General features: G+C 54.4%; 1 protein-coding gene across 1 annotated transcript; it reads left to right on the top strand.

The window, feature by feature from the left end:
- The first annotated feature begins 574 nt into the window (after window positions 1–574).
- TRPV1 (transient receptor potential cation channel subfamily V member 1) lies at window positions 575–20,916 on the top strand. Its single transcript, XM_062216322.1, has 15 exons — window positions 575–861; window positions 1,495–1,664; window positions 1,755–1,907; window positions 2,358–2,498; window positions 2,646–2,944; window positions 3,647–3,826; window positions 5,103–5,261; window positions 5,419–5,514; window positions 7,013–7,083; window positions 9,472–9,637; window positions 9,997–10,063; window positions 13,183–13,505; window positions 14,410–14,537; window positions 14,966–15,081; window positions 20,744–20,916. The coding sequence occupies exons 1-15, from the start codon at window positions 575–577 to the stop codon at window positions 20,914–20,916; spliced, it is 2,529 nt and encodes an 842-aa protein (XP_062072306.1).
- Window positions 20,917–25,479: the final 4,563 nt, after the last annotated feature.

The following is a 25,479-nucleotide window of genomic DNA, read 5'->3' as shown; positions in this document are numbered from 1 at the left end:
GGCTGGTGGCAGGTGGACACCTGGCGCGGGAGGGCCGTACGGTGCAGAGTGGGTGCCGCCCTGTCCTGGGGACACAGCGCGCTCGGTTCTTTGGGGCTGAGTCATCCTCACCGCCGTGCTCTTCCCTGGACACAGCCCGCGACGGCCATTCCTATTGTTTCCCTTCTTCTGATCCCAGAAAGGAGGCAGTGGCGCCAATCCTCACTCTGCTATTGGGGTGACTGAGCCCAGAGAAGAGGAGGGGTCCATCTAGCCTAAGACCCCCCGGGCCTGCTGTCTCTGGGCTAGAGTCTCATCTGCCTGGACCCTGCAGGCTGATGTCAGTGGCTGCAGGGCAGCCCATGCACTGTGGCTCTGCTCACCTCTGGGGTCCCTGGGGTGAGATGAATGGTCCTGAAAGTTTCAGGTCTGGGGGGCTTGGGTGGCAGCTGGTTAGACCCTCGGGATGTCTTGCTTCCCAGGGGCCCTGGCAAGGACACAGGTGCAGGTCGGGATGTTCCTGGAGCTGGGGACAAACCTCTGCCTTGGTGGCTGTCTACAGGCTGCATTCTGGACCCCTGGGGACCCAGCAAGGATGAAGAGATGGGTGAGCTTGGACTCAGGGGAGTCTGAGGACCCGCTTCCAGAAGACACCTGCCCAGACCTCCTGGATGGAGATTCCAACGCCAAGCCACCTCCAGCCAAGCCCCACATCTTCTCCACGGCCAAGAGCCGCAGCCGGCTCTTTGGGAAAGGCGACTCAGAGGAGGCATCCCCTATGGATTGCTCTTACGAGGAAGGCGAACTGGCCCCCTGCCCGGCCATTACGGTCAGCTCTGTGATCATTGTCCAGAGGCCTGGGGATGGCCCCACCTGTGCCAGGTAAGTCTGCATCTGGAGCCCCTCTCCCTGCCAGGAGCCCACTGGCTCTGCTGGTGGCAGCCCCAGCCGAGGAGAGACCCCAGGGTAGTCTGGCTTCTGGGCTAACGGTCATGGAACCAGGGAGCTGGGGAGCCTTCAGAGGTGGTCTGATCTGGGATCTGCACCCCTGAGGCCCTGTGGGTGGCCAGTGTGGGTGTATATGCTGATCCTAGCTGCCAGTTGACCACCAGGTGTCCAGGTCTGGAATGCTCACCAGCCCCTGGCACATGGACTTCACATCTACAAGTTCAAGGCCGGGGAGGGCACGGTGGCTGGCTGGCTGCCAGGCCAGTGTGGGAGGCATTTTCACTTAGTAGGGGTCAGCCAAGCCCCTGCTTCCTGCCACGTCCAGACTACAGCCTCCTGGGTCCCAGCTCCCAGCAGGTGAAGACTCCAGGTAGGGTGGGACAGAGCGGGGACACATGCACCCCACTGACCCCCATGACACTGGTTTCCTGGATGGTCACCCAGGCCAAGGGCTGGCTTTTGTGTCGGATGCTTTCCCCTTTGGGTGTGCCTTGGGGTTTACACAGGACCCCTTGAGAAGCTCTGACAGCCTCAGGGTGTGTGACGAGGGTGTGACGGGGTCCCTAGGCAGGTGTCGCAGGACTCCGTGGCAGCCGCCGGCGCCGAGAAGCCCCTGAAGCTCTACGATCGCCGGCGGATCTTCGAGGCCGTGGCCCAGAACAACTGCCAGGAGCTGGAGAACCTGCTGTGCTTCCTGCAGAGGAGCAAGAAGCGCCTGACGGACAGCGAGTTCAAAGGTGGCCGCCCAGAGCCCAGAGCACTGCAGGGGGGTCCCCTGGCCGCCCGCCCGCCCGGCCGGCCGGCTCTCACCCCTCTCTGTCTTTCAGACCCTGAGACGGGGAAGACCTGTCTGCTCAAAGCCGTGCTCAACCTGCACAGTGGGCAGAACGACACCATCCCGCTGCTCCTGGAGATCGCGCGGCAGACGGACAGCCTGAAGGAGTTCGTCAACGCCAGCTACACCGACAGCTACTACAAGGGTGAGGGGCTCTGTCCAGCAAGCATGCCTGGACCCAGAGGACACAGAGGCCTGGGCCTCCTCACTCCTCCCAGCCCCTCCCTCCCCGTCCCAGCTGCGGTGTTGGTTCTGAGGGTGCCTGCCTTTTGCACCTGCAGTCTCCTTCCTCGGCCCCGAGAGGCCCCTGTGGAGTTGGTGGTCCCCGTGCCTCTGGTCTCTCTCGCTCTTCTACTGTTCCTTACCCCGGGTGGCTTCCAATCTGGTGTCTCCCATTCGCAGTGGTCTCTCTACTCCTGCCTCAGGACCTCTCTTGGGCTCTGTATGAGGACCTTGGTCAAGTCCTCTGCAGTGGGGGTCATCTGGGCATTTTCTGTCCAGCCGCTCCTGGAGCAGCTGCTGCCTCCCCAGGTCCCTTCGCTGGCACCTGTCTGGGCACCGTGGTCACAAAGCCCACAGTGTGAATCCTCCACAGGCCAGACAGCTCTGCACATTGCCATCGAGAGGCGGAACATGGCACTGGTGACCCTCCTGGTGGAGAACGGAGCAGATGTCCAGGCTGCGGCCAACGGGGACTTCTTTAAGAAAACCAAGGGGCGGCCTGGCTTCTACTTTGGTAGGGAAGACCAAGGGGCAGACACTTGGCTTTTCGACCTTTGTCAAGGGGAGGCTGGGGCAGAGGCGGTGGGAGCCGGCAGCCTGGTGGTATAGAGACCAGCCTGTCCCGTTCCTGAGGCCGCCGTGGGCCCTGTGTTGGCTGCAGGTGAGCTGCCCCTGTCCCTGGCTGCGTGCACCAACCAGCTGGCCATCGTGAAGTTCCTGCTGCAGAACTCCTGGCAGCCGGCGGACATCAGCGCCAGGGACTCGGTGGGCAACACGGTGCTGCACGCCCTGGTGGAGGTGGCCGACAACACCCCCGACAACACCAAGTTCGTGACGACCATGTACAATGAGATCCTGATCCTGGGGGCCAAACTCCACCCCACGCTGAAGCTGGAGGAGCTCATCAACAAGAAAGGGCTGACGCCGCTGGCCCTGGCTGCCGGCAGCGGGAAGATTGGGGTAGGGCAGCTGGCGGGACCACTCTGCGTGGGTGTCGGGTCCCTGTGGGTGCCTGGCCTTGCCACCACTGTGCGTGCGGTGCTCTGGCTCTGGCCCCCGCAGCCTGTGGGGCTCTTACACGACTCAGAGAAACCCAGCAGCACCCAGCCTGCAGGAGGTGGCCACTTCTGGTTTCCACCTCTGATGTCACTAACACGGAGGGGTGGGGTGGGTACTGGGTTGAGCCTGGGATGAAAGAGAGAGCTTGGTGTTTCTCCCTGACGAGTCCTGCAGGGATAGTTTGGCACTCCTAAGCCAAACCAGGAGCCTGCGGCTGATGCCAGGCTGAGAAGGCCAGTGATGGGGTGAGGGTTGCTGGGCATTGGGTGGGTGGGGGGTTTCTTAGTCCCAGGGGATTCTGGGAGCTGTTCCTGTTTGTAGGAGCCCCTGGCCTTAGGATATAGGAACCTGGCTTTATGAGTTTAGTGTCATTCCTTGTGTCTTTTTTTTTTTTTTTATTTCTAACTTGAGGTTTTTCCAGAATGGGCCATAGTGAAGGCACTGTGAGAGGCAGCGGGGGCCTGGTGGCAGGTGGATCTCAGGCATGGGCTCTCCTGGGGCTTGTCCAGGGTCTCTCACTGGGCAGGAGGAGGCTTATTCTCTGAGCAGCCCTGTGGCCGGGCCCCTGGCTGGCCTCTGACCAGCTGCTGTGCCCCGAGGCAGGTGCTGGCCTACATTCTGCAGCGGGAGATCCTGGAGCCCGAGTGCCGGCACCTGTCCCGGAAGTTCACCGAGTGGGCCTACGGGCCCGTGCACTCCTCGCTCTACGACCTGTCCTGCATCGACACCTGTGAGAGGAACTCCGTGCTGGAGGTGATCGCCTACAGCAGCAGTGAGACCCCTGTGAGTGACACAGCCGGGGAGGGCTTCAGGTCCCGCCGTACCCCAGACCTAGCCCCCTGCCCTTGGTTGGGCTCCGCCTCTCATCAGTGAAAGCCCAGGGCCCCATCTCCCCATTCACCCCCACTGAATGTTTTAAGATGATCATTGTCTTTTTTAAAACAAAATCATGTCGGAAGCACAGGGTCTAGGAACAGCAACCCTCTTTATTTATTTATTTTTAAAAGATTTATATATTTGATAGAATTACAGACAGACAGACAGACACACACACACACAGAGTCAGAGAGACACACAGAGATTTCCCATCTGCTGGTTCACTCTCCAGATGGCCACAACAACCAAGGCTGGGCCAGGCTGAAGTGAGGTGCTAGAAGCTTCATCCGGGTCTCCCATGACTGGGCAGGGGCCCAAGCATTTGAGCCATCCTCCACTGCTTCCCCAGGTACATTAGCAGGGAGCTGGGTACAAAGTGGGGCAGCTGTGCCCATATGGGATGCCAGCACTGCAAGTGGCAGCTTAACCCACGACACCACAGCGCCGGCCCGACTTGAGTCTTTCGTAGGAGGACCTTCCCATATTAGGATCACAGCCTATCCTTCTAGATCTTCCTTTAGCTTCTTCCTAGGCATTTTATGTTTGGAACTTTAGTTGATCTAGAATTGACTTTTGTATAGGCATGAGGCAGGCATTATACTTAAACTATGTTGGTCCTACACGAAGGTCTTAACATCCCTTGTTGAATTGTCCATCCTGCTACAACTGCTTTGAAAGCTGTCTCTTACTCGTGCCCTCTTTCTAAGGTGACTCTCCAAGCTCCCAAGGCAGATTTGGGGGCTGCGCCATGGCTTGCACCCCAGAAGCTACATTTGTAGGAGCAGAGTTGGGGAAGGGAGGGACTTGGCCTGCTGGGCCCTGCCGGGCCCCACGTGGGCCGCCCCTGCTGGACTCAGCGCGGGATACAGAGGCTCCTTCCTGCCTCCCTCAGCCCAGCTGGGCTCTGCTTGAGCCAGACTCTTCCCGTTATTATGGGAATAATAAGGACGCAGGCTCTTGGGAGTGAGTTATTAGCGATAATGGGCAAAAGAGGCTGGGCGATGCCTTAAGTAGCACTCAGGGCTTGTCCAATTTCATCCCTTTCACCATACTCTGGGGACACCGAGGATGGCGGTGCTGGGGCCAGACCCCCTCTGGCCCTGGTCGTAACGGAGCTGGGCGGAGGGCGAGGCGGTTGCTGGCGGGGCAGCCTGCTAGCCCCACTTGTCTCTGCTCCCCTTAGAATCGCCACGACATGCTCTTGGTGGAGCCGCTGAACCGGCTGCTGCAGGACAAATGGGACAGATTCGTCAAGCGCATCTTCTACTTCAACTTCTTCGTCTACTGCCTGTACATGATCATCTTCACCACGGCCGCCTACTACAGGCCCGTGGATGGCCTGGTGCGGCCGGAGGCTTGGCCCAAGGCTGGGGGAGGGGTGGAATAGCACCACAGCGCCTGCCCTGGGGGCTGGATCTCCCTGGGACTCGGCGCCTGGGGAATGTTTGTTGAATGAATGAGTGAGTGATCGAGTGAATGGAGTTCTCTGCCTCTTGCAGCCTCCTTATAAGCTGAGAAACATCCCGGGCGACTATTTCCGAGTCACTGGAGAGATTCTATCCGTAGCAGGGGGCGTCTACTTTTTTTTCCGAGGGGTAAGCATTCCTTCCCAGACCGCAAGTTTCCACGATCACCAAAACGCAAAGTCATGAGAACCACTGGCTGTGTGTCCGTCAGCTGGGAGGTGGCCCTGCCCAGGAGCTGAGAGATGCTCAGGGAAACATGGGGGCCTTCATAGCTTGGGGTGGGGGAGGGTCTGCCCAGTGTATCCCCACGGACCCAGGGCAGTCAGGTTTGCAAATATCACAGCCCTCCACGGGATGTAATGTTTAATCATAGTGCTAGAATCATGACTGGCACTTACAGAATCAACTAAAATAACTTTTTTTTTTTTAAAGATGTATGTATTCATTTGAAAGTCAGAGTGAGAGAGAGAGAGAGAGAGAGAGAGAGAGAAAATCTTCTGTCTGCTGGTTCACCCCCCCCACCCCCACCGGAATGGCTGCAGTGCTCAGCCTAAATCAGGAGTCCGGTGCTTCACGGGTCAGGGACCCAAGCCCTTGAACCATCTCCTGCTGCTTTCCCAGGTGCATTAGCAGGGAGTTGTGTTGGAAGTGGAGCAGCTGGGACTTGCTGCTTATATGGGATGCTGGCATCACAGGCTGTGGCCCAACATGCTGTGTTACAACACTGGTCCCAAAATAGTCTGTTAAAGTTCAGAACAGTGAGGGAAATCTGTGTGGTTATTGGAGCCCTTTAACTAAAAATGTGTACCTGTACATGGTCCCTCGTGCGAGTGCTGGAGCAGTCTTGGGATTTGAGGCCCCTGCTTGGAATTTCACATCCCCTTTCTGGCAAAACCTATGCCAATAATGCTTCCTTGAAGACTCCTAGTTCCAGATTCTTTAAAGAAGAGAACTTACATGTGCACAAAGAGATCCACGTGCAGAATCTGAGACGATTTTAACCCCCAATCTTTCTGGTCTAAGTCACACCATTCTAAACAAGTTTTAGGGACGCACCTTTGTGGAGTTTTTGCAAGTCACCAGGCTTTGTCTTCACAGCAGCAGGGGTCTTCCTTTCCACACTCAGAGTTTACATTATAATAAAGCACAAAGCCACGGCAGCAGGTGCGGCTGGCACCAGAGCATTCTGGGCAAGCGCAGGGCAGATGTGCGGGGGGGGGGGGGGGGGGGGGTCCTGGAGAGGCCCTCCCAGCCACCCGTGGGGAACCTGGCAGGAGTTCAGCAGAATTTGTACTCTCATGCTTACTTTGGGAAAATTAAGAAAACAAAACTCACCCATTAGAAAAAAGGGAAAAAAAAAAGCTCACCCAGTCCCCTCATTTGGTTGTAGCAGTTGCTGACGCTTTGGGGGTTTTCCTCCCTGTTTTCCTTCTGGGTGCAGCTGGAGTTCCACTCTGCCTGTGGGTCACATGTCGTTACCCCGTTAGCCAGGCCCGGGCTGTTCCATTGTTGCTGCTTTAATGCAAGTCAGCCAGCGGTCACCGTGCTGTTTAGGAAGCGCCTGGGTGCTCACCATTGAGCCACATGGAATATCTCCTGGGCCCTCACCCTGTGTGTTTACCTGCAGATCCAGTATTTCCTGCAGAGGCGGCCGTCCATGAAGGCCCTGTTTGTGGACAGCTACAGTGAGATGCTCTTGTAAGTGATGCGAGGACTTAGGCTCCACTTGGCCCGGTCCTGAGGTGACAGCAATCAGAGGTTTTTGTTGTTGTTGTTGTTGTTTATTTAAGATTTATTTGAAAGGCAGTGTGTGTCTGTGAGAGAGAGAGAGAGAGAGAAAGAGAGAGAGAGAGAGAGAGGTCTTCCATCTACTGGTTCACTCTCCAAATACCCACGACATCCAGGACCGGGCCGGGCCAAAGCCAGGAGCCTGGAACACAGTCTGGGTCTCCCGTGTGGGTGGCAGGGACCCAGCTACTTGAGCCGTCGCCTGCTGTCTTCCCGGGCGACATCAGCAGGCAGCTGGGTGTGAAGCCGAGCCGAGCCCTGACCACTCTGCTGTGGATGAAAGCATCCCACGTGGCGACTTACCCTCTGCACTGCGTGCACGCTCCCAAGGAGGTGCATTCTAATCCCACTGAAGCTAGTGTGTTCCTGGGACTTGGCAAACCCCAGCCTGGGAGTTCTCATTGCTTCCCCCCCGGCGGGAGTTTCTGTCTCTTTCTGCTACCTTCCTCTGCCTTGTACCCACCAAGCCCCCGTGTCTGAGTTCAGCACGTCCTCAGTATTCCCCTCTGGTGGACACACGCGGTACAATGGCAGAGGGTGCCGGGATGCCGGCCTTCAGTGTGCCGATCTTGACTTTGCTTGGCTTCCGCCTAGAGAGGCATCGTTTCCTTCACTGTCACCTTGGAGATCCTTTCACATCTCTCCTGGGATCCACAGAGAACATTTTCTTCAACCTTCTGCCTGGAGGAAAGAAGTGTGGCCATCAGCTTAGAGCTGAGTGGGGAGAGGGGTTTTTCTGTAACGCTTTGTGCGCTATCACATAACGCCCCTGTTCCTGGTGAGATACCAATGGTTTTCAGGGTGCTGGGTGACGCAGAGTCCCAAATCCCCCTGTAAGACCTCCTTTAGGGACAGCAGCTCTACTCTGCCTCTTATTTTAGGTCCCCTCCCCCTCTTTTCCTCTTCACGGGTCCCTAAGCTTTTTGTGAAGCTCCTTGCTTAAAAGGCGTGGTTCCCAGCTTTCCCCGCTGCTGGCTTCCGAGTTGGCTTTCTTGAATCTGTCCAGTCACTTTCCATTTGTCCGCTGCTTTCCAGACCCCAGCTCACTATGTGGGGACTCCATTTGTTGCCAGAGACAACCCTTGACCCAGCTCACCTGTGCTTGTTTTGGCCCAGGGTTCGACAGGTGCTCCGGGATGGTTTTCCTTGGCAGAATAGAAATGGACTGCAGTTGGCGAGCTGGCGTGTTGATGTCAGCTTCCAACAGACTCCGATCAGCACGGGGTGGCTTTCTGCTGGGCTGTCTCACCCAGACAGGAGGGAAGGCGGTCAGTGCAGTTGGCAGAATCAGTGCAGCTGGGGCACTGGCTGGAGGAGGCCATGAAGGGACCATTGGGCAGTCCCCCAGCCCATCCAGGGCTCCTACTTGGGTATCCCACACTGGGCTAAGGCGCTTAGGGGCACTTCCCTGGGTTGCTCCTAGTTTGAGGGTGTGGCCAGCAGACCTCACCTGTGGCTTTCCGGGAGAGTTTGACCTGTTCTCTCCCCTTTACCACCTCCAGGCCTAGAGCTCCTAGGTTACCTATTCTTCAGTGAGACTTATTCCTGGGGACTGGGCAGGAGGGTTTTCAGGCTAAATCAGTGTTCCTGCATGCCTTTTCTTGATTGCCTTTTTAGACATTTCTTTCCGTATGCCCGTCCTGTGAAACCCTCAGATATGAGCTTACTGTGCGTCTGTTTAGGAACAGATGGTCCGTGACTTAGGCTTTTATGACTTGACGAGTTTTTGACCTTGTGATGTGGAGAAAGCAAGGCATAGCCAGTATTGCTGTACTTTGAGTTTTGCATTTTGATACTTTCTTGGGCTGGTGAGGGGAAGTGTGACTCTCTCTTGAGAATCTGGACAACAGCCGTGAGCGCAGCTCCTGGTCAACACCCAGTTGGGAAGGGCACACGGCTGAGACTTGACCGTACGCAGCGCACTGAGCTAGTGGCTTCCGTAGTTTCGAGATACTAAGTGCATTTTTGAATTATGGCATTTCCAACTTCTGATGGGCTGTCAGGATGTAACCTCATTGTAAGTCAAGGAGCATCTGCACTATGTTTAGATCTGTGTTTTATGCATAAAACGGAGTAAGGGCTTGCAACCCCAGCCAGTTTGTGCCCATGGAGGGCAATCTTGCTCTCAGTGGAAATGCATGGGCTACAGTGGGAAGCAGGACAGCCCAACCCCGGCTCCTCAGATGACTGCGGTGTAGGCCTCGGCGGACAGACCCCAGCAGCTGGGAGCCTTTCCCTGTGGGGCTGTCAGGCCTCCCAGTGTCCCACAGACAGAATGCCCAGCCCCTCCACCCTCAGCTTCGTGCAGGCCCTGTTCATGCTGGCGACGGTCGTGCTGTACTTCAGCCACTGCAAGGAGTATGTGGCGACCATGGTGTTCTCCCTGGCCTTGGGCTGGATCAACATGCTCTACTACACCCGTGGCTTCCAGCAGATGGGCATCTACGCCGTCATGATCGAGAAGGTGGGTGCCGCTGTCCCACAAACTGTATCTTGTCTGTGGTGTCTGGGGAGGGGCTGGTTTAGTTCGTAACCCCAAGAATCAAGCAACCCACCCTTGACCCAGGTGTGGGGGCTCCCCCTTGAAATCTGACCCCTCTGCATCCCAGGCCCTCCCACTCCCACCCCCGAGCAAGGGCTGCTGGGAGAGATGTGGAGGATTCCTCATGACCAGCGAGCTGGAAGCAAAACCCCCAAACCCTCCTGTGTGTTCCCTGATTCGGCCTGGACTTGAGAGGAACCCCCAGGCTGATGGAGGCCAGGCCCTGCCCTTGGCTCCCCCGGGCCTGGACGTGGCTCTGATGAGCCCGCTCTCTTTCACAGATGATCCTGAGGGACCTGTGTCGGTTCATGTTTGTCTACCTGGTGTTCTTGTTCGGCTTTTCCACAGGTACTGGGCTTGGTCGGGGCTGGTGGGAAGGCAGGGCTCCTGCTCCCCTCTGCTGTCTGAGGACCCTGCAGGGGGCTGCAGGAGGAGGAGTCAGGAGGGGCGGACAGGTGCGAGTCTGCAGGCGACAGAGTACACGGACCACCGGAAAGAGCCCAGAACCTTGGAAATGAGACTTATAAACTGTTTCCAGTCGTTTCGGAGGTAGGAAGGGTGGCTTGCCTGCAGCGTCACTATTGGCTTCGTTTTCTCAGCTTTTAATTTTGACTTAATCTTAGACTTACGAGAGGGCTGCAGGTTTAGTATAAGTGACTTCTCTGTGCTCTTTACCCAGATTCCCCACATTTTACCACTTTTAAAAACCACTTTCTCGCCTCCTACACACACACACACACACATACACACACACGTGTATCCCAGACTTAACATCTAAGAGTAAGTTGCAGATATGACCAGCCCTTTATCACTAAATATTTTATTTTACTTTATTTTTTATTTATTTATTATTTTTGACAGGCAGAGTTAGACAGTGAGAGAGTGAGAGAGAAAGGTCTTCCTTCTGTTGGTTCACCCCTGAAATGGCTGCTATGGCCAGTGCGCTGTGCTGATCTGAAGCCAGGAGCCAGGTGCTTCCTCCTGGTCTCCCATGGGGTGCAGGGCCCAAGGACTTGGGCCATCCTCCACTGCCTTCCCGGGCCACAGCAGAGAGCTGGACTGGAAGAGGGGCAACCGGGACAGAACCAGTGCCCCAACCGGGACTAGAACCCGGGGTGCCGGCGCCACAGGCGGAGGATTAACCAAGTGAGCCACGGCGCCAGCCAATCACTAAATATTTTAGTATGCATTTCATAAAAACAAGAACAGTGTCTTCCATAAACATTATATAACCACCAAAATCAGGAAAGGAGCACTGATCTACAGTGTTCGGTAATCTGTAGCCCTTATAAGAATTTCACCAGTTGTCCTAACAGTGTCTTTTACAGAAATGAAAACCATTGCATTGTTGTGCCTCTTTAGTTTCCTTTATTCTGGAGCAGTTCCTCCGTCTTTCCTTGCCTTTTTTTTTTTTTTTTTTTGGACAGGCAGAGTGGATAGTGAGAAAGAGAGAGAGAGACAGAGAGAAAGGTCTTCCTTTTTGCTGTTGGTTCATCCTCCAATGGCCGCCACGGCTGGCGCATCACACTGATCCGAAGCCAGGAGCCAGGTGCTTCTCCTGGTCTCCCATGGGGTGCAGGGCCCAAGAACTTGGGCCATCCTCCACTGCCTTCCTGGGCCACAGCAGAGAGCTGGCCTGGAAGAGGGGCAAACGGGACAGAATCTGGTGCCCCGACCAGGACTAGAACCTGGTGTGCCGGCGCCGCAAGGCGGAGGATTAGCCTGTTAAGCTACGGTGCCAGCCCTTTCCTTGCCTTTTGTAAGCATCATTTTCGCTGAGGGATGTCAGGTGTTTGGTCCAGCCTCTCGCGGTCTGGGTGTGTCTGGTGTTTCTTCCTGAGTGGATCCCGGCACGCGCTTTGAGCCGGAAGACCAAGGAAGCCCTGTGTGTCTTCTGCTGTGCATTGTATCGGGAGCCACATGATGCCTGTTTGTCCTGCTTCTGGCCACGCTCACCTGCCTTACTTGGTTTTGGTGGGTCTGGGAGATTTTTGCCACTGTAAAGCTTCTCTCTTTCCCTTTGTAGTTGATAAGTAGCTTGGGAGGAGATGCTTTGAGACTCTGTCTCTATCCCTTTCTCACTTTGACTCAGTAGTTTTCGTATCCATTGGTGATTCTTCACGCTCTGATGCTGTCAGATGGTGACATTCTAACTGCATCCTTCCTTCTAGAGTTGTTAGCTGGCCTTCTGTTATGAGGACGCGCTTTCCCTTCCCCTACCTGTGTTGGTTTATTCACATCAAGATGGCCTCCGGGGCTCTCCCTTTATTAAATAGATTATAATCCTTACTACCATCGTTTGCCCTGCTGCTCAGATTGTCAGAGCTTGGGTCACCGGGAGACTCTTCAAGTGGACTCCTGTGCCCTTTTTCCTTTTTTTTTTTTTTAAGATTTATTTATTTATCTGAAAGTCAGAGTTACATAGAGAGAGGAGAGGCAGAGAGAGAGAGAGAGAGAGAGAGAGAGAGAGAGAGAGAGGAGTCTTCCATCCGCTGGTTCACTCCCCAGATGGCCGCAACGGCCAGAGCTGTGCCAATCTGAAGCCAGGAGCCAGGAGCTCCTTCCAGGTCTCCCACATGGGTGCAGGGGCCCAAGGACTTGGGCCATCTTCTACTGCTTTCCCAGGCCATAGCAGAGAGCTGGATTGGAAGAAGAGCAGCTGGGACTAGAACCTGCGCCCATATGGGATGCTGGTGCTTCAGGCCAGGGTGTCAACCCGCTGAGCCACAGCGCCAGCCCCGATTCCTGTGCCCCTTTGACAGCTCCGCATCACTTCTTGAGCAGGTGGCCCCGCTTTGCTCCCCACCAGGGTCCTGCATTTACATGGTGCATATGCTCCCCTGTTCCCTGTCTGCACTTTGCTTTGGAATCCATGTCTGGGAGGGACAGGCAGCTATGGGCTCCGGCACCAGGATCTGATGGCCCTATGTGTCAGTAGCCACAGGAAAGGGTTGGCCAGGAGGGCAGCAGATCCCGATGCATAGTGACCATGGTGCACAGCTGCTGTGGATGTTCTCGGGCTCTGGGTCACACTCCCAAAGAAGAGCGCAGAATGCAGGAAGTGGGTGCTCATTCGCTTTCCTCTGCTCAGCACCTGTGGTTTGGGAGCAGGCAGACCAGCTGTGACTGACTAGGGTGGTCTGGAGCCAGGGCTCACTGTAAGGTGAAGAAGTTTGTGCACTGCACAGAGGAAGCTGTATTCACATTGTACATGTAGATTTGTGTATTTAGCTTAATATTTTTCCTAATTAATTTTGATGACGAAGTTCTTACTATAACAAAGCAGTGTCTTATGATAACTTCTGACAGTCTTGAAGAATGGGTGATTTTAAACACAGTTCACACAAAGGTTGCATATGGCTGAGATGTCTCCCTGCTTCAGACTGATCCTGGGCGGGAGGGTGTAGCCAGGGGGCCTGGGGTCTTGGCTTCCCTCCAGCTGTTCCCCCCCTCCCCATGACCCCTAGCGGTGGTGACTCTGATCGAGGACGGGAAGAACAGCTCGACGTCTGCCGAGTCCGTGTCGCACAGGTGGCGGGGGTTTGGCTGTCGGTCGTCCGATAGCTCCTACAACAGCCTGTACTCCACATGCCTGGAGCTGTTCAAGTTCACCATTGGCATGGGCGATCTGGAGTTCACCGAGAACTACGACTTCAAAGCCGTCTTCATCATCCTGCTGCTGGCCTATGTGATTCTCACCTACATTCTCCTGCTCAACATGCTCATCGCGCTCATGGGCGAGACGGTCAACAAGATCGCACAGGAGAGCAAGAACATCTGGAAGCTGCAGGTGGGCCCGGGGCAGGGGCAGGGGCAGGGACTGGGGGTAGGAGGCAGGGACTGGGGGCAAAGGCCAGGGGTCAGGGGCCGGGGGCAGGGGCAGGGGGCAGGGGCAGAGGCAGGGGCAGGGGTGGTGTCAGCTGTTCCATACAGGAGATGGGGGGGGGGCACAGCGCCAGCCCCACTTCTTTGTCTTTACTTCATGACTGGAGCCTTGGAGCTCTTTTTTTTTTTTTTTTTCCTGTTTGCTTATAAAATATATAAAAGGCTATTGTGAACCACAGCCACCCGGTCTTGCTGCATAGCACCGGGAACTCCTTCCATCTAACTCTGACTTGGCACCCATTACCCTAACTCCCTCTATCGACCCCCAAGCCCTCCCAGCCCCCAGAATCACCATTCTAATCCGTGATCGGATTGAGGAGGCATTTTTGAGCTCCCACATTTGAGGGAGAACATGGGGTGCTGGTCTTTCCGTGCCTGGCTTATTTCACTTAACCTTATGTCCTCCAGTTGTAGCCATTTTGCTGCAAATGATAGGATTTCATTGCTTCCTGTGAGTGGACAATATTCCATCGTGTCCACACAGCACATTGTCTTTATCCAGATATCTGGACCCTTGGGCTGAATCTGTACCTCGGCTGTTGTGACTAGTCCAAGGCTTTCTTGTTGCCCGCAATTCTACGTTGCCCCCTTGTGAACTTCTCCGGGAGGGGTCCGCCATCCCAAATCACTCATGGGACTGTGCTGCTCAGACCTTGCAGGCACGGGCCGTGCGCAGGCAGATCTGCGGCTGGACAGACTGAGCTCCTGCCGTGGAGTGGGCACCTGCCGGGCAGTGGAAGGTCCAGCTCGCAGGTGTTGGGGGCTGGGAGGCTGCAGGATGAGCCCCTGCCCCGTGGGTCTTCCTGCAGAGAGCCATCACCATCCTGGACACAGAGAAGGGCTTCCTGAAGTGCATGAGGAAGGCCTTCCGCTCCGGCAAGCTGCTGCAGGTGGGCTACACCCCCGACGGCAAGGACGACTACAGGTGGTGTTTCAGGTAATGGCCCAGCAGGAGTCGGCGCTGCGGGAGCCAGGTGTGGGTGCACAGGCTGCCTCGGGCCTCCTGGGGTCGGTCATGAGCGTAAGGGCAGCGGTAGGTCTAAGGACTGCTGCCTCTAGCTGTGAGCACAGGTGCCTTAGACTTCAGCTGATGGGATCCAGACATTCAATTCTGGACAATGTGAGAAATTTAAAAACTTAAATTTTTTGAGTTTAAAATTTAAAAGTTTTTATTTTTTTTTTTTAATTTTAAATTCAAAAAATTTAAAATTCCCGGTGCCCTAGAAAACACATCCTTAGAGGTGGCGTCCAAAAGTAGGGCTGCCTGCCTGCTCTCCCACCCCCAGCGGTACCTCCATCCTGATCTGCGGGCTCTTGGGACTGCTCATGGGGGCCACGCACTCAGCCTGTTCCCTCACCCCGCAGGGTGGACGAGGTGAACTGGACCACCTGGAACACCAACTTGGGCATCATCAACGAGGACCCGGGCAACTGTGAGGGCGTCAAACGCACCCTGAGCTTCTCCTTGAGGTCGGGCAGAGGTGAGGCGTGAGGGGCGGGTGCTGTGGCTTGGAGAGGCCTCGTCGTCTGGGGGCCTGGTGTTGGGCAGGTGGAACCGTGAGGATCGCCCACTCCTTGCAGGCCTTCCTCAACCCCCCAGGACCTGGTGTTGCAGCAGCCCCAGACATCAGCCATCCCCACACAGCCCCAGGACCTCTTACCCACGCAGTGCCCACTCGGGGTGCCCACCCAAGTCAGCTCTACAGTGCCCTGGGCCCAGATACTGCCCAGTGCCCCAGAGGAAGCAGCTGAGCCCACATCCAGCCCCAGGGGTGGCCAGCTAGTGTGGGCTGCCCTGTTTCTAAAGCCCCTGTATTATGACAGCTCTGTGAGGCTGTGCAAACGTGGGCAGGTGCACATGAGCACTGGGGCAAGTGCAGGGGAGGGCAGGGGAGAGAAGGCACATGGGCACCTGCTGGATCACATGGTAATTCTGTGCCTCGCTTTTTGAGGAAATGCCAAACTGTTTTCCAGAGCAGCTGCCTTGTTTTATATTCCTGTCAGCAACACTTGAGGTTCGGATTTTTTCGACATCCTCACGATATTTCTTATTTCTTCCTTCTCGTCCCCCTCCCTCCCTCCCTTTCTTCCCTTCTTTGTTTCTTCTATTTTTTTTTTTTTTAATTACTGCCATCCTAGTAGAGGTGAGTGGCGTCTCATTCTGGTTCTGATTTGCATTTCCCTGGTGACTAATGATGTGCTTAACTTCCACTTATACATCTTTGGAGAAATGCCTGTTCAAGTCCTATCCTGTCTAAAAGATTTTTTTAAAAGTTGAGTTTTGGTTTTCTTTGTGCATTCTGGATATCAAGCATTCACCAGATATGTAATTTACAAATATTTTATTCTAATCTTCGCATTCTCTTGGTAGTGTCCTTTGATGCATAAAAGTTTTAAATTTTATTTATTTATTTGAAAGGCAGAGTTACAGAGAGATCTTCCATCTACTGATTGACTCCTTAAATGACCGCAACAGCTGGAGCTGGGCCAGCCTAAAGCCAAGAGCCTGGGGCTTCCTCCAGGTAGGGGCTCAAGCATTTGGATCATCTTCTGCTGCTTTCCCAGGCACATTAGCAGGGAGCTGGAGCTGAAGTGGAGCAGCCTGGTTTCAAGCCAGCACCCATATGGGATGCCGGCACCATAGGTGGTAGCTTTACCAGCTATGCCACAGCGTGGCCCCGATTCAGCTCTCTGCTATGGCCTGGGAAAGCAGTAGAAGATGGCCCAAGTCCTTGGGCCCCTGCACCCACATGGGAGACCTGGAAGAAGCTCCTGGCTCCTGGCTCCTGACTTCAGATCGGCGCAGCTCTGGCCATTGCAACCAAATTGGGGAGTGAACCATCGGATGGAAGACCTCTCTCTCTCTCTGCCTCTCCTCTCTCTGTGTAACTCTGACTTTCAAATAAAATAAAATAAATCTAAAAAAATTTTTTTGATGAAGTCCAACTTCTCTTTTCCTTTCATTGACTATTTTTTGGGTGTCATATCCAAGAAATTGCCAAATTCAATGTTGTGAAGATTTTTTCCTATAATTTTATCTAAAAATTTATAGTTTTAGCATTCTATGATTTTAAAATTGTTTTTTTTTTTTACTTGATTTTGATATTTCTTTACTTGCTCTAAACCTTGGACTGTTAACTAGAGTTGTGACAATATTGGTGCTAAAGTTTTTGCTTGTTCGTTTGCTTTCTTTCTCTTTCTTCCTTTCTTTCTTCCTTTCTTTCTTTCTTTCTTTCTTTCTTTCTTTCTTTCTTTCTTTCCTTCTTTCTCTCTTTCTTTCTCTCTTTCTTTCTCTCTTTCTCTCTCTCTCTCTCTCTCTCTCTCTCTCTCTCTCTTTCTTTCTTTCTTTTTCTTTCAGATCCAATTATTTATTTGAAAGGCAGAATTAGAGGAGGGAAGGAAAGAAAGAGTTACCTTCCAACTGCTGGTTCACTCCCTAAATGGCTGCAATGGCCAGAGCCGAGTCAGGCTGAAGCCAGGAGCTTCATCCGGGTCTCCCATGAACTTGGGCCATCCTCCACTGCTTTTCCCAGGCCTTTAGCAGGGAGCTGGATCAGAAGTGGAGCAGCTGGGATTGTTGCCCATATGGGATGCTGGCACTGCAGGTGGCGACTTTACTGGCTGTGCCACAGAGCTGGCCCCTCTTTTTTTCTTCTTTTATTTTTTTTTTTTTTATGCCTGTGAGGACTTGGGGGTTTGAAGCTCCTTGCTTTACCATTGTGCTGATGTCACTCAAGTCAATTCTTAGAATGAATAAAGAATGAATCAGGGGCCAGCGCTGTGGTGTAGCGGGTAGTCACCTCCTGAAGTGCTGGTATTCCATATGGGCACTGGTTCAAGTCCCGGCTGCTCCTCTTCCGATCCAGCTCTCTGCTATGGCCTGAGAAAGCAGTAGAAGATGGCCCAAGTCCTTGGGCCTGTGCACCTGTGTGGGAGACTTGGAGGAAGCTCCTGGCTCCTGCCTTCGGACTGGCCCAGCTCCGGCCATTGTGGCCATCTGGGGAGTGAACCTTTGGATGGAAGACCTCTCTTGCTTTACCTCTGCAACTCTGCCTTTCAAGTAAATAAATAAAATCTTAAAAAATCTTAAAAAAAAATAATGAATCAGTGTTGATTTTTTTTTTTTTTTGCAGGGGCCTGGCACTGTGGTGCTAGTTTAAGTCCCAGCTGCTCTAATTCAGATCCAGCTCCCTATGAATGCGCCTGGGAAGGCAGTGGATGATGGCCCAAGTACATGGGCCCCAGCCACTCCTGTGGGAGACCAGATGGAGCTCTGGTTCCTGGCTGCTGGGGCATCCAGTCATCTGGGGCGTGAGCCAGCAGATGCAGGACCTTTCCCTCTCTGCCTCTCCCTCTCCGTCACTCCGCCTCTCAAATAGATAAATAAATATATTTTTTTATTTATTTGATAGAGTTATAGACAGTGAGAGAGAGACAGAGAGAAAGGTCTTCCTTCCATTGGTTCACTCCCCAAATGGCCGCCACAGCTCCAAAGCCAGGAGCCAGGTGCTTCTTCTTGGTCTCCCATGCAGGTGCAGGGGCCCAAGCACCTGGGCCATCCTCCACTGCCCTCCCAGGCCACAGCAGAGAGCTGGACTGGAAGAGGAGCAACCAGGACTAGAACCCGGTGCCCATATGGGATTCCGGCGCCGAAGGCGGAGGATTAGCCAAGTGAGCCATGGCGCCGGCCCCGATAAATAAATATTTAAAAAAAGAAAGATAATTTTTTGGCAGGTAGGGGAAAGGTTATAATTTTTCAGACCAATTTTCCTGATAGAATAATTCTGTGTCTTTCTTATTTGACATTATTTCATAGAGAAGTTCATTTTAATATTTCATAAACTTAAAAAATCAACCTTACTGAGACATAATTTACATGAAAATTCATTTGTTTGTTGTTTTTAAAAAGGTTCTCTTATTAACTTTTTAAAGAGTATTTATTTATTTTCATTTTATTTGGAAGGCAGAGAAAGAGATGAGAGAAATAGATCCTCCACTCACTTTACTCCCCAAGTGCCTGCAATAACCAGGACTGGGTCAGGCTGAAACCAGGAGCCAGGAACTCAGTCTGGTCTCCCGTGTGAGAAGCAGGGACCCAAATACTTGAGCCATCACCTGCTGTCTCTAAGGGTGTGCAGTAATGGAAGCAGAGCCAGGATCCAAACCCAGGTTCTCCAATGTGGGACGTGGGCTTCTCAAGAGGCATCTTAATGGCTGTGCCAAATGCCTGCCTCTCACACTTTTTTTTTTTAAAGATTTATTTATTTTTTACTTGAGAGTCAGAGTTACACAGAGAGAGGAGAGGCAGAGAGAGAGAGAGAGAGAGGTCTTCCATCCGATGGGTCACTGCCCAGATGGCCGCAACAGCAGGAGCCGCGCTGATCTGAAGCCAGGAGCCAGGGGCTTCTTCCAGGTCTTCCACGTGGGTGCAGGGGCCCAAGGACTTGGGCCATCTTCTACTGCTTTCTCAGGCCATAGCAGAGAGCTGGATTGAAAGTAGAGCAGCTGGGACTAGAACTGGTGCCCACATGAGATGCCGGTGCTTCAGGCCATGGCTTTAACCTGCTGCGCCACAGCGCTGGCCCCCTCTCACACATTTTAAATGTAGAGTTTTATAAGTTTTACCAAAGTGCTCACTCAGGCAACCACCCCACTAGAAATATAGAACATTTCTGTGGCCAGAAAGTGCCCTCATGTCCCTGGGCAGGCAGTTTCACCTATCCCATCTCATCCCAGGTGACTATTGATCTTGTTTCCTTATTCAGATTTATTTATTGATATTAAATAGTGGCAGAGAGAGAGAAGGGGAGAGAGAGGGAGAGAACAGAGACATCTTCTAATCTTCCATCCCCTGGCTCACTCCTCAAATGGGTGAAACAGCTCGGGGCTGCGCCACGCTGAAGCCAGAAACCTGGAACTCCATCTGGGTCTCCCATGTGGGTGCAGGGACCCAAGCATTGAGCCATCTTCTGTTGCCTTTCCAGTTTCATGAGCAAGGAGCTGGCTTGGAAACGGAGCAGCTAGGACTTGAACTGGCACTCAGATATGAGATGCTGTTGTCCCAAGTGGTGGCTTGACTGGATCACTACGGATTTGTTTTATATAGGCTTTTTTGAAAAAGATTTATTTATTTATTTGAAAGTCAGAATTACATAGAGAGAGAGGGAGGGAAGGAAAGTGAGAGTGAGAGAGAGAGAGAGAGAGAGATCTTCTATCCATTGGTTTACTCCCCAAATAGCCGTGGTGGCCGGGGCTGGGCCAGACAGAAGACAGGAGCCTGGAACACCATCGGGGTCTCCCACATGGGTGGCAGGGACCCAAGCATCTTTTCCTGCTTTCCCAGGCACATTAGTAGGGAGCTGAATGGGAAGTGGAGCAGCTGGGACTCAAACCAACGCTCTGATATGGGATGCTGGTGTTGCAGGCGGCAGCTTAGCTCGCTGCACCACAACACCGGGCCTTAGTGTTTTTAGATGGTATATTGGGTATAGTAGACAATGTACTATAGATAATTCTGGTTTCTGTTACCTTCCTTTAAAAATATTGACTTTTCAGTTGTCGGTTCAGTTACTGATGGGGCATCTCATTCCAGAGCTGAGTGGTTTGGATCATGGGCTAAGGCTAGGAGGTGTGAGCTTAGGTTGGTTTCAGGGGGGATCAGACCCAAGGCAGCCAAGCAGAGGGCTTGGATGTGCAAACAGAAGAGTGCACACGCAGCATTCATCCAGCTTGCATTCCACTGAGGTGGCCAGAGGGCTGGAGGCGTCTAGGGGGTGATACCTGGGCCTTCTCGGCAGCTTCCTGGGATTCCAGGCCACACTTGGGGTCCCCATTTGAGGGCCCAGTGTCCCCAGGGTGTTTGTTCCTGGGCACTGTTCTCAATCTGCTGTGTCCTGGGATCCTTGGGCTCAGCACCCGTGAGCTGACCTGTGGAGACCCCTCCCTCCCCTATGCGGGCAGGGGGGAAACAAAGGTGGGGACAGGGACGCGCTGGGCTCTCACGGCGTCTCAAGCAAGGGTGGGGTGGAGGAGGCGAGTTGAAGGAGCTCCCAGAGGGGAGCAGGGAGTGTGGCGTGCCTGAGCCTCCCTGCCCGTAGTGCTGTGTGGCAGCGTCCAGGGCCCCAGTGACGTCTCCCCCTTCAGTTTCAGGGAGAAACTGGAAGAACTTCACCTTGGTTCCCCTTTTAAGGGATGCCAGTACCCGAGACCGACACCCCGCCCCGCCCGAGGACGTCCACCTGAGGCCCTTTGTGGGCTCCCTGAAGCCGGAGGACGCCGAGCTCTTCAAGGACTCTGTGGCCGCGGCAGAGAAGTGAGGAATCCACGCGGGCGGGTGCCCTCGGCGCAGGGCCCCCAGCCCGCTCACCGACTGCCCCGAGGGAGAGCTACCTCAGGGACTCCCCCAGCAGGAAGTGATCTGGCTTCCCACTTTTTCTGCTGACTGGACTAGACAGCAGGGTGGTTAATTTCTACTCGGATGCCTCGAGGCCCTGGCTTGCTTCAGCTTTGCGTTGCTGTCATGGCCAGCAAATGGGGCCCATAAACCACGCTGGAGAACAAAGCCCCTCCCGTGATGCCAGACGCCAAAGCCCTTCTTCTTGGTGTCCTGCTCCATGTCGCAGACCTGGCCAGGGTGTTCTGGGGTGGGGATGTCATTCACCAGCCCGAGAAGGTGGCGGAGACTGGCCCCATCTCAGCTCTGGCAGAATCAGATTTTCCCCAAGAACGAATTCACCCTCCCATGTGCTGTACCAAAGTCCCCTAAGCATCCCCTCTGTTGCGGTTCGGTTCAAGCGCAGAACCGCTTTCCAATGCCACGTGGCAAGAATTTTTCAGTCATCTTCCGTTTGTGGTGACCACAGTCCTGCCCCCAGCTGTGCCACTGGCTTCCACCCCATCCGTCTTGTCATCCATCAAATAAATGCGTATACAGGAGTACGCCAGGTCAGGTGTGAACTTTGTGCCAGGCATTGGGCTGCCATAGCTAACTGGCTCTGTGCAGTGTGTGTGTGTGTGTGTGTACTTCTCCATATGCCTAGGAACCTCTGGTCACACTCTTTCTTTCTTTCTTTCTTCCTTCCTTCCTTCCTTCCTTCCTTTCTCTCTCTTTCTTTATTTCTCCTTTTTTTTTTTTTTTTTAATATTTATGTATTAGAAAGGGGGGTGGGGAGAGAGTGCTGCCATCCACTGGTTCATTCCCTAAATACCAGCAATTGGCCAGGGCTGGGCCAAGGCTGAAGCAAGGCTCTGGGAGCTCAATCCAGGTCTCCCATGGGCACAGCAGCATTGCCTGCTGCCTCACAGAGTCTGCATTAGCAGGCAGCTGGGATTGGGAGCAGAGGCACTGATACAGGATGCCGGCATCCCAACCGGCATCTTCCCCAGTGGGTCAAACGCCGGCCACTGTCACTTGTCCTCATTCGCCAGGGGTGAGGACACTTAGCACAGTCAGCAGACTCTTGGCCGTGGGCTGGGTCCAGCCTGCCGCCTGCTTTCCTTGATGAACTTGGAGGGGGAGCACAGCCACACCCACTCGCTCCCAGCCTGTCTCTGGCTGCTTTCCAGCTTCAATGCACACTCGGATATTTGCAACAGACCCTGAAGGGCTCACAAGTACTTGCCACCCGGCCCTTGACCGAAGGGTTTGTGGACCCTTCCCTTGTGGACCAGAACTGAAACGACGCGTTCATGCCGTGGAATGTGGAGCGGGCTGGGCTGCCTTGCCGTGGACTTGCTGGGTGCTGCCTCAGGGGAGGATGGGCGGCGTGGAGCTGAGGTGGGGGCTCCCCAGCCCTGAGAGCGTGTGTGCTCACCAGCATCACGTCCCCACGCCGGTGTGCGCAGTGAGCTGTGGAGGCGCACACCGCGGCAGTGTTTATGAAAGTGCTGCATGGGCATTGTTCTTGAAGCTCCCCACGGCTGCCCAGGAAGCTGTTATTAGCGCCCATTTGTAGGCGAGAGAATCAAAGCTCCTGCAGTCCGAGAAGGTGACACAGCCCATAAATGCACGGCCTGGCTCTGACCCCAGGCAGTGTGACTCCTGGTGCTGCTCTCAACTGCTGCGTCAGGCTGCCTGGGGCGTGCCGGCCTGGCCCGGGTCAGGAGGGAGCTTCTCGCTCCTGTTGTGGGCCTGGGACTCCTTGTTCTACCTGGAGGCCTCCCTCGAAAAAGCTGTGTGGGTGTCGGCCGTGTGTAGGTCTCTGCAAATGGGTCAGCTTTTGAACTTTGTGGGGCTGGGCCGGATCCCAGATCCCGTGGGTGTTGCTTTGCAAAACGAACGGTCAGACCCTTTGGTGTAAGCCTAAAGATGATTAAAGGAGGACATATCTGCTACCTTTGCCATTTTAAATCAATAAACTTTATTTCTAGAGCAGTTTAGGCAAATCGAGTCAGCGTGGCGTAGTGTTCCGACACAGACGCAAGCCTCTGCCCTGCTCCCCATGGGCGGCCGGTGTCCTAGTGGCAAGATTGCTAACAGCTGACGTTAGGGGTCACTCGTGGAGTTGGGCGGTTGACACATATGTGTGACAATATAGATCCACCCTTATAGCACTGCCTGCTCTGTGTCCCACCAACCCCCCCTCCTTTCCCTAAACCTCCATCACCACTGATCTGTCTCCACGGTTTTGCCTGTTCCAGAAGATTACGCAGTGGAATCATACAGAACACAGCCTCTTGGGATGGGCTTCTTCCACTTACTAACAGGCACTCCACTTTCCTTCCTGGGATGTTCATGGCTTGGGCTCTACAGCTAATTTCCTTTATTTTATTGTATTATTATTATTATTATTTTTTTTAATGTTAGTTGAAAGGCTGAGTGACACAGAAAGAGAGAAAGAAATCTTCCACCTGCTGGCTCACTTTCCAAATGGCCGAAACAGCCAGGACTGGGCCAAGCTGAAGCCAAGAGCCTGAAACTACACCCAGGTCTCCCACGGGGGTGACAGGGGCCCAAACACTTGGGCCATCTGCTGCTGCTTTCTCAGGCACATTAGCAGGGAGCAAGATCAGAAGTGGAGCAGCTGGGACTTGAACTGGGGCTCTGATATGGGATACTGGCATCCTAAGTGGTGGCTTAGCCCACTGTGCCACAACACTGACCCCGATAATTCACTTCTTTTTAGCACTGAATAATATTCCATTGTCTGGGTGAACTGCAGTTCATTGATCCAATCATCTTCTTATGGTAATTTTGGCTACTACTTCTGAGTTTTAACATTTGTGAGTAAATTGTTGGAAATATCTGCGTGTGGCTTTTTGTGTGGACATAGAGCGTGGTTGCTAGATCGCACGGTAGGATTAAGTGGTGGGTTAAGCCTCCAGTTCTCAGCTCCAGGCTTGGCAGAAGGAGGAGAGAACCCTGGCTCCACACTCAAATGCAGGACGGGACGGCCGCAGGGTAAGCATCCGCGGGGGCATGGGCAGGCAGAGGCGCTGCCTCTGGTTCCGGGTGCTGGCTCAGCGCAGCAGTCAGTCCCCTGCCTGGTCAGCAGTGACAGCATCCCCACCGGGCTTTGGCCAGTGTGTCCCTGGAGGCTGGGCCAGCCCAGCCCAGTGTGACGATGGAGTTGGGACTGAGTCAGTGTGGCCCGGGGCACTCAGAGGCTGATTCGGCATCTCTGACCACCCCAGTGAGCTCGTGTGTGGGCCCCAGCCTCGTCACTGCTCCTGGACTATGCCAGAACCTCTTGCCTCTGAGTCTCTGCCCAGGTGGCTTTGTTCTTGTAGACCCCCCCACCTCCCACCCCTGCCCCCGGCCAGCGCAAGTGCTCCATCCTCTTGAGCCGGTCCTCCACCTCCCACTAGAGAGCTTCCCTCCTGCAGCGGCTGAGCCCTTTCTGCCCTCATCAGTTGCCCGAGGGGCTGTGGCCCCTGCTGAGCCCGCCTCCCACACAAGTTCCTGTAGGGTGGCGATGGCATTCTTTTTTTTTTTTTTTTGGACAGGCAGAGTGGACAGTGAGAGAGAGACAGAGAGACAGAGAGAAAGGTCTTCCTTTTCCGTTGGTTCACCCCTCAATGGCTGCTGTGGCCGGCGCACCGCTCTGATCCGCAGCTAGGAACCAGGTGCTTCTCCTGGTCTCCCATGCGGGTGCAGGGCCCAAGCACTTGGGCCATCCTCCACTGCCCTCCCGGGCCACAGCAGAGAGCTGGACTGGAAGAGGAGCGACCGGGACAGAATCCGGCGCCCTGACTGGGACTAGAACCTGATATGCCCGCGCCGCAGGTGGAGGATCAGCCTATTGAGCCGTGGTGCCAGCCGATGGCATTCTTGGTACTGAACCCCGTGCTGCCCCCTGACCCCCGGGGTGGGCGGTCTCCCACAAGGACCCTCAGGTGGTGCTGGGCTCCAGGGGGCTGCAGCTGCAGTTCCCACGTATTGGGGTGGGAGCTGGTGCACGGTGGACCTCACTCTGCTGGGTGGCCCCTTGCAGCAGCTGGGGCTTCCTGCCTTGTTGGGCATGGCATGCGTCTGTGGGGCAGAGACAAGGGGCCTCTGAGAAAAGGGGAAAACACAGCATCAGGGTCCAGGCTCCTCCCGGGGGTTCCGAGGCTGCCAGAAGCTAGGAGGGGTGAGGGGTAGAGTCTGGAGTGGGCAATTGACCCAGGGGTGCACTTTAAGGGTGGAGTTTCAGCCACAGTGATAAGATTTCAAAATTTATTTCATTTGAGAAAGAGAGATCTTCCATCTGTTGGTTAACTCTCCAAATGCCCACAACACACACCAGCCTGGGGGTGTGCCAGGCCAAAGCCACCAACCTGGAACTCCATCTGGGTCTCCAACGTGGGCGGCAGGGACCCGAGTCCGTGAGCCTTCACCTGCCTCCTTGCAGGGTGTGCGCTCGCAGGAAGCGGGCGCAGAAGCAGAGGAGCTGGGACCC

Source organism: Lepus europaeus, chromosome 18 (assembly GCF_033115175.1).
Source record: "Lepus europaeus isolate LE1 chromosome 18, mLepTim1.pri, whole genome shotgun sequence".
NCBI classification, from domain to species: domain Eukaryota; kingdom Metazoa; phylum Chordata; class Mammalia; order Lagomorpha; family Leporidae; genus Lepus; species Lepus europaeus.
This window is presented reverse-complemented; position numbering and strand designations above follow the sequence as displayed.

Coding starts and splice junctions, on each gene's coding strand:
- TRPV1 (XM_062216322.1), top strand. CDS start 575: ATGAAGAGATGGGTGAGCTTGGACTCAGGGGAGTCTGAGGACCCGCTT. Junction 5,262..5,418: donor ACAGGCCCGTGGATGGCCTG/GTGCGGCCGGAG, acceptor TGCCTCTTGCAG/CCTCCTTATAAGCTGAGAAA. Junction 15,082..20,743: donor CTCCTTGAGGTCGGGCAGAG/GTGAGGCGTGAG, acceptor CTCCCCCTTCAG/TTTCAGGGAGAAACTGGAAG.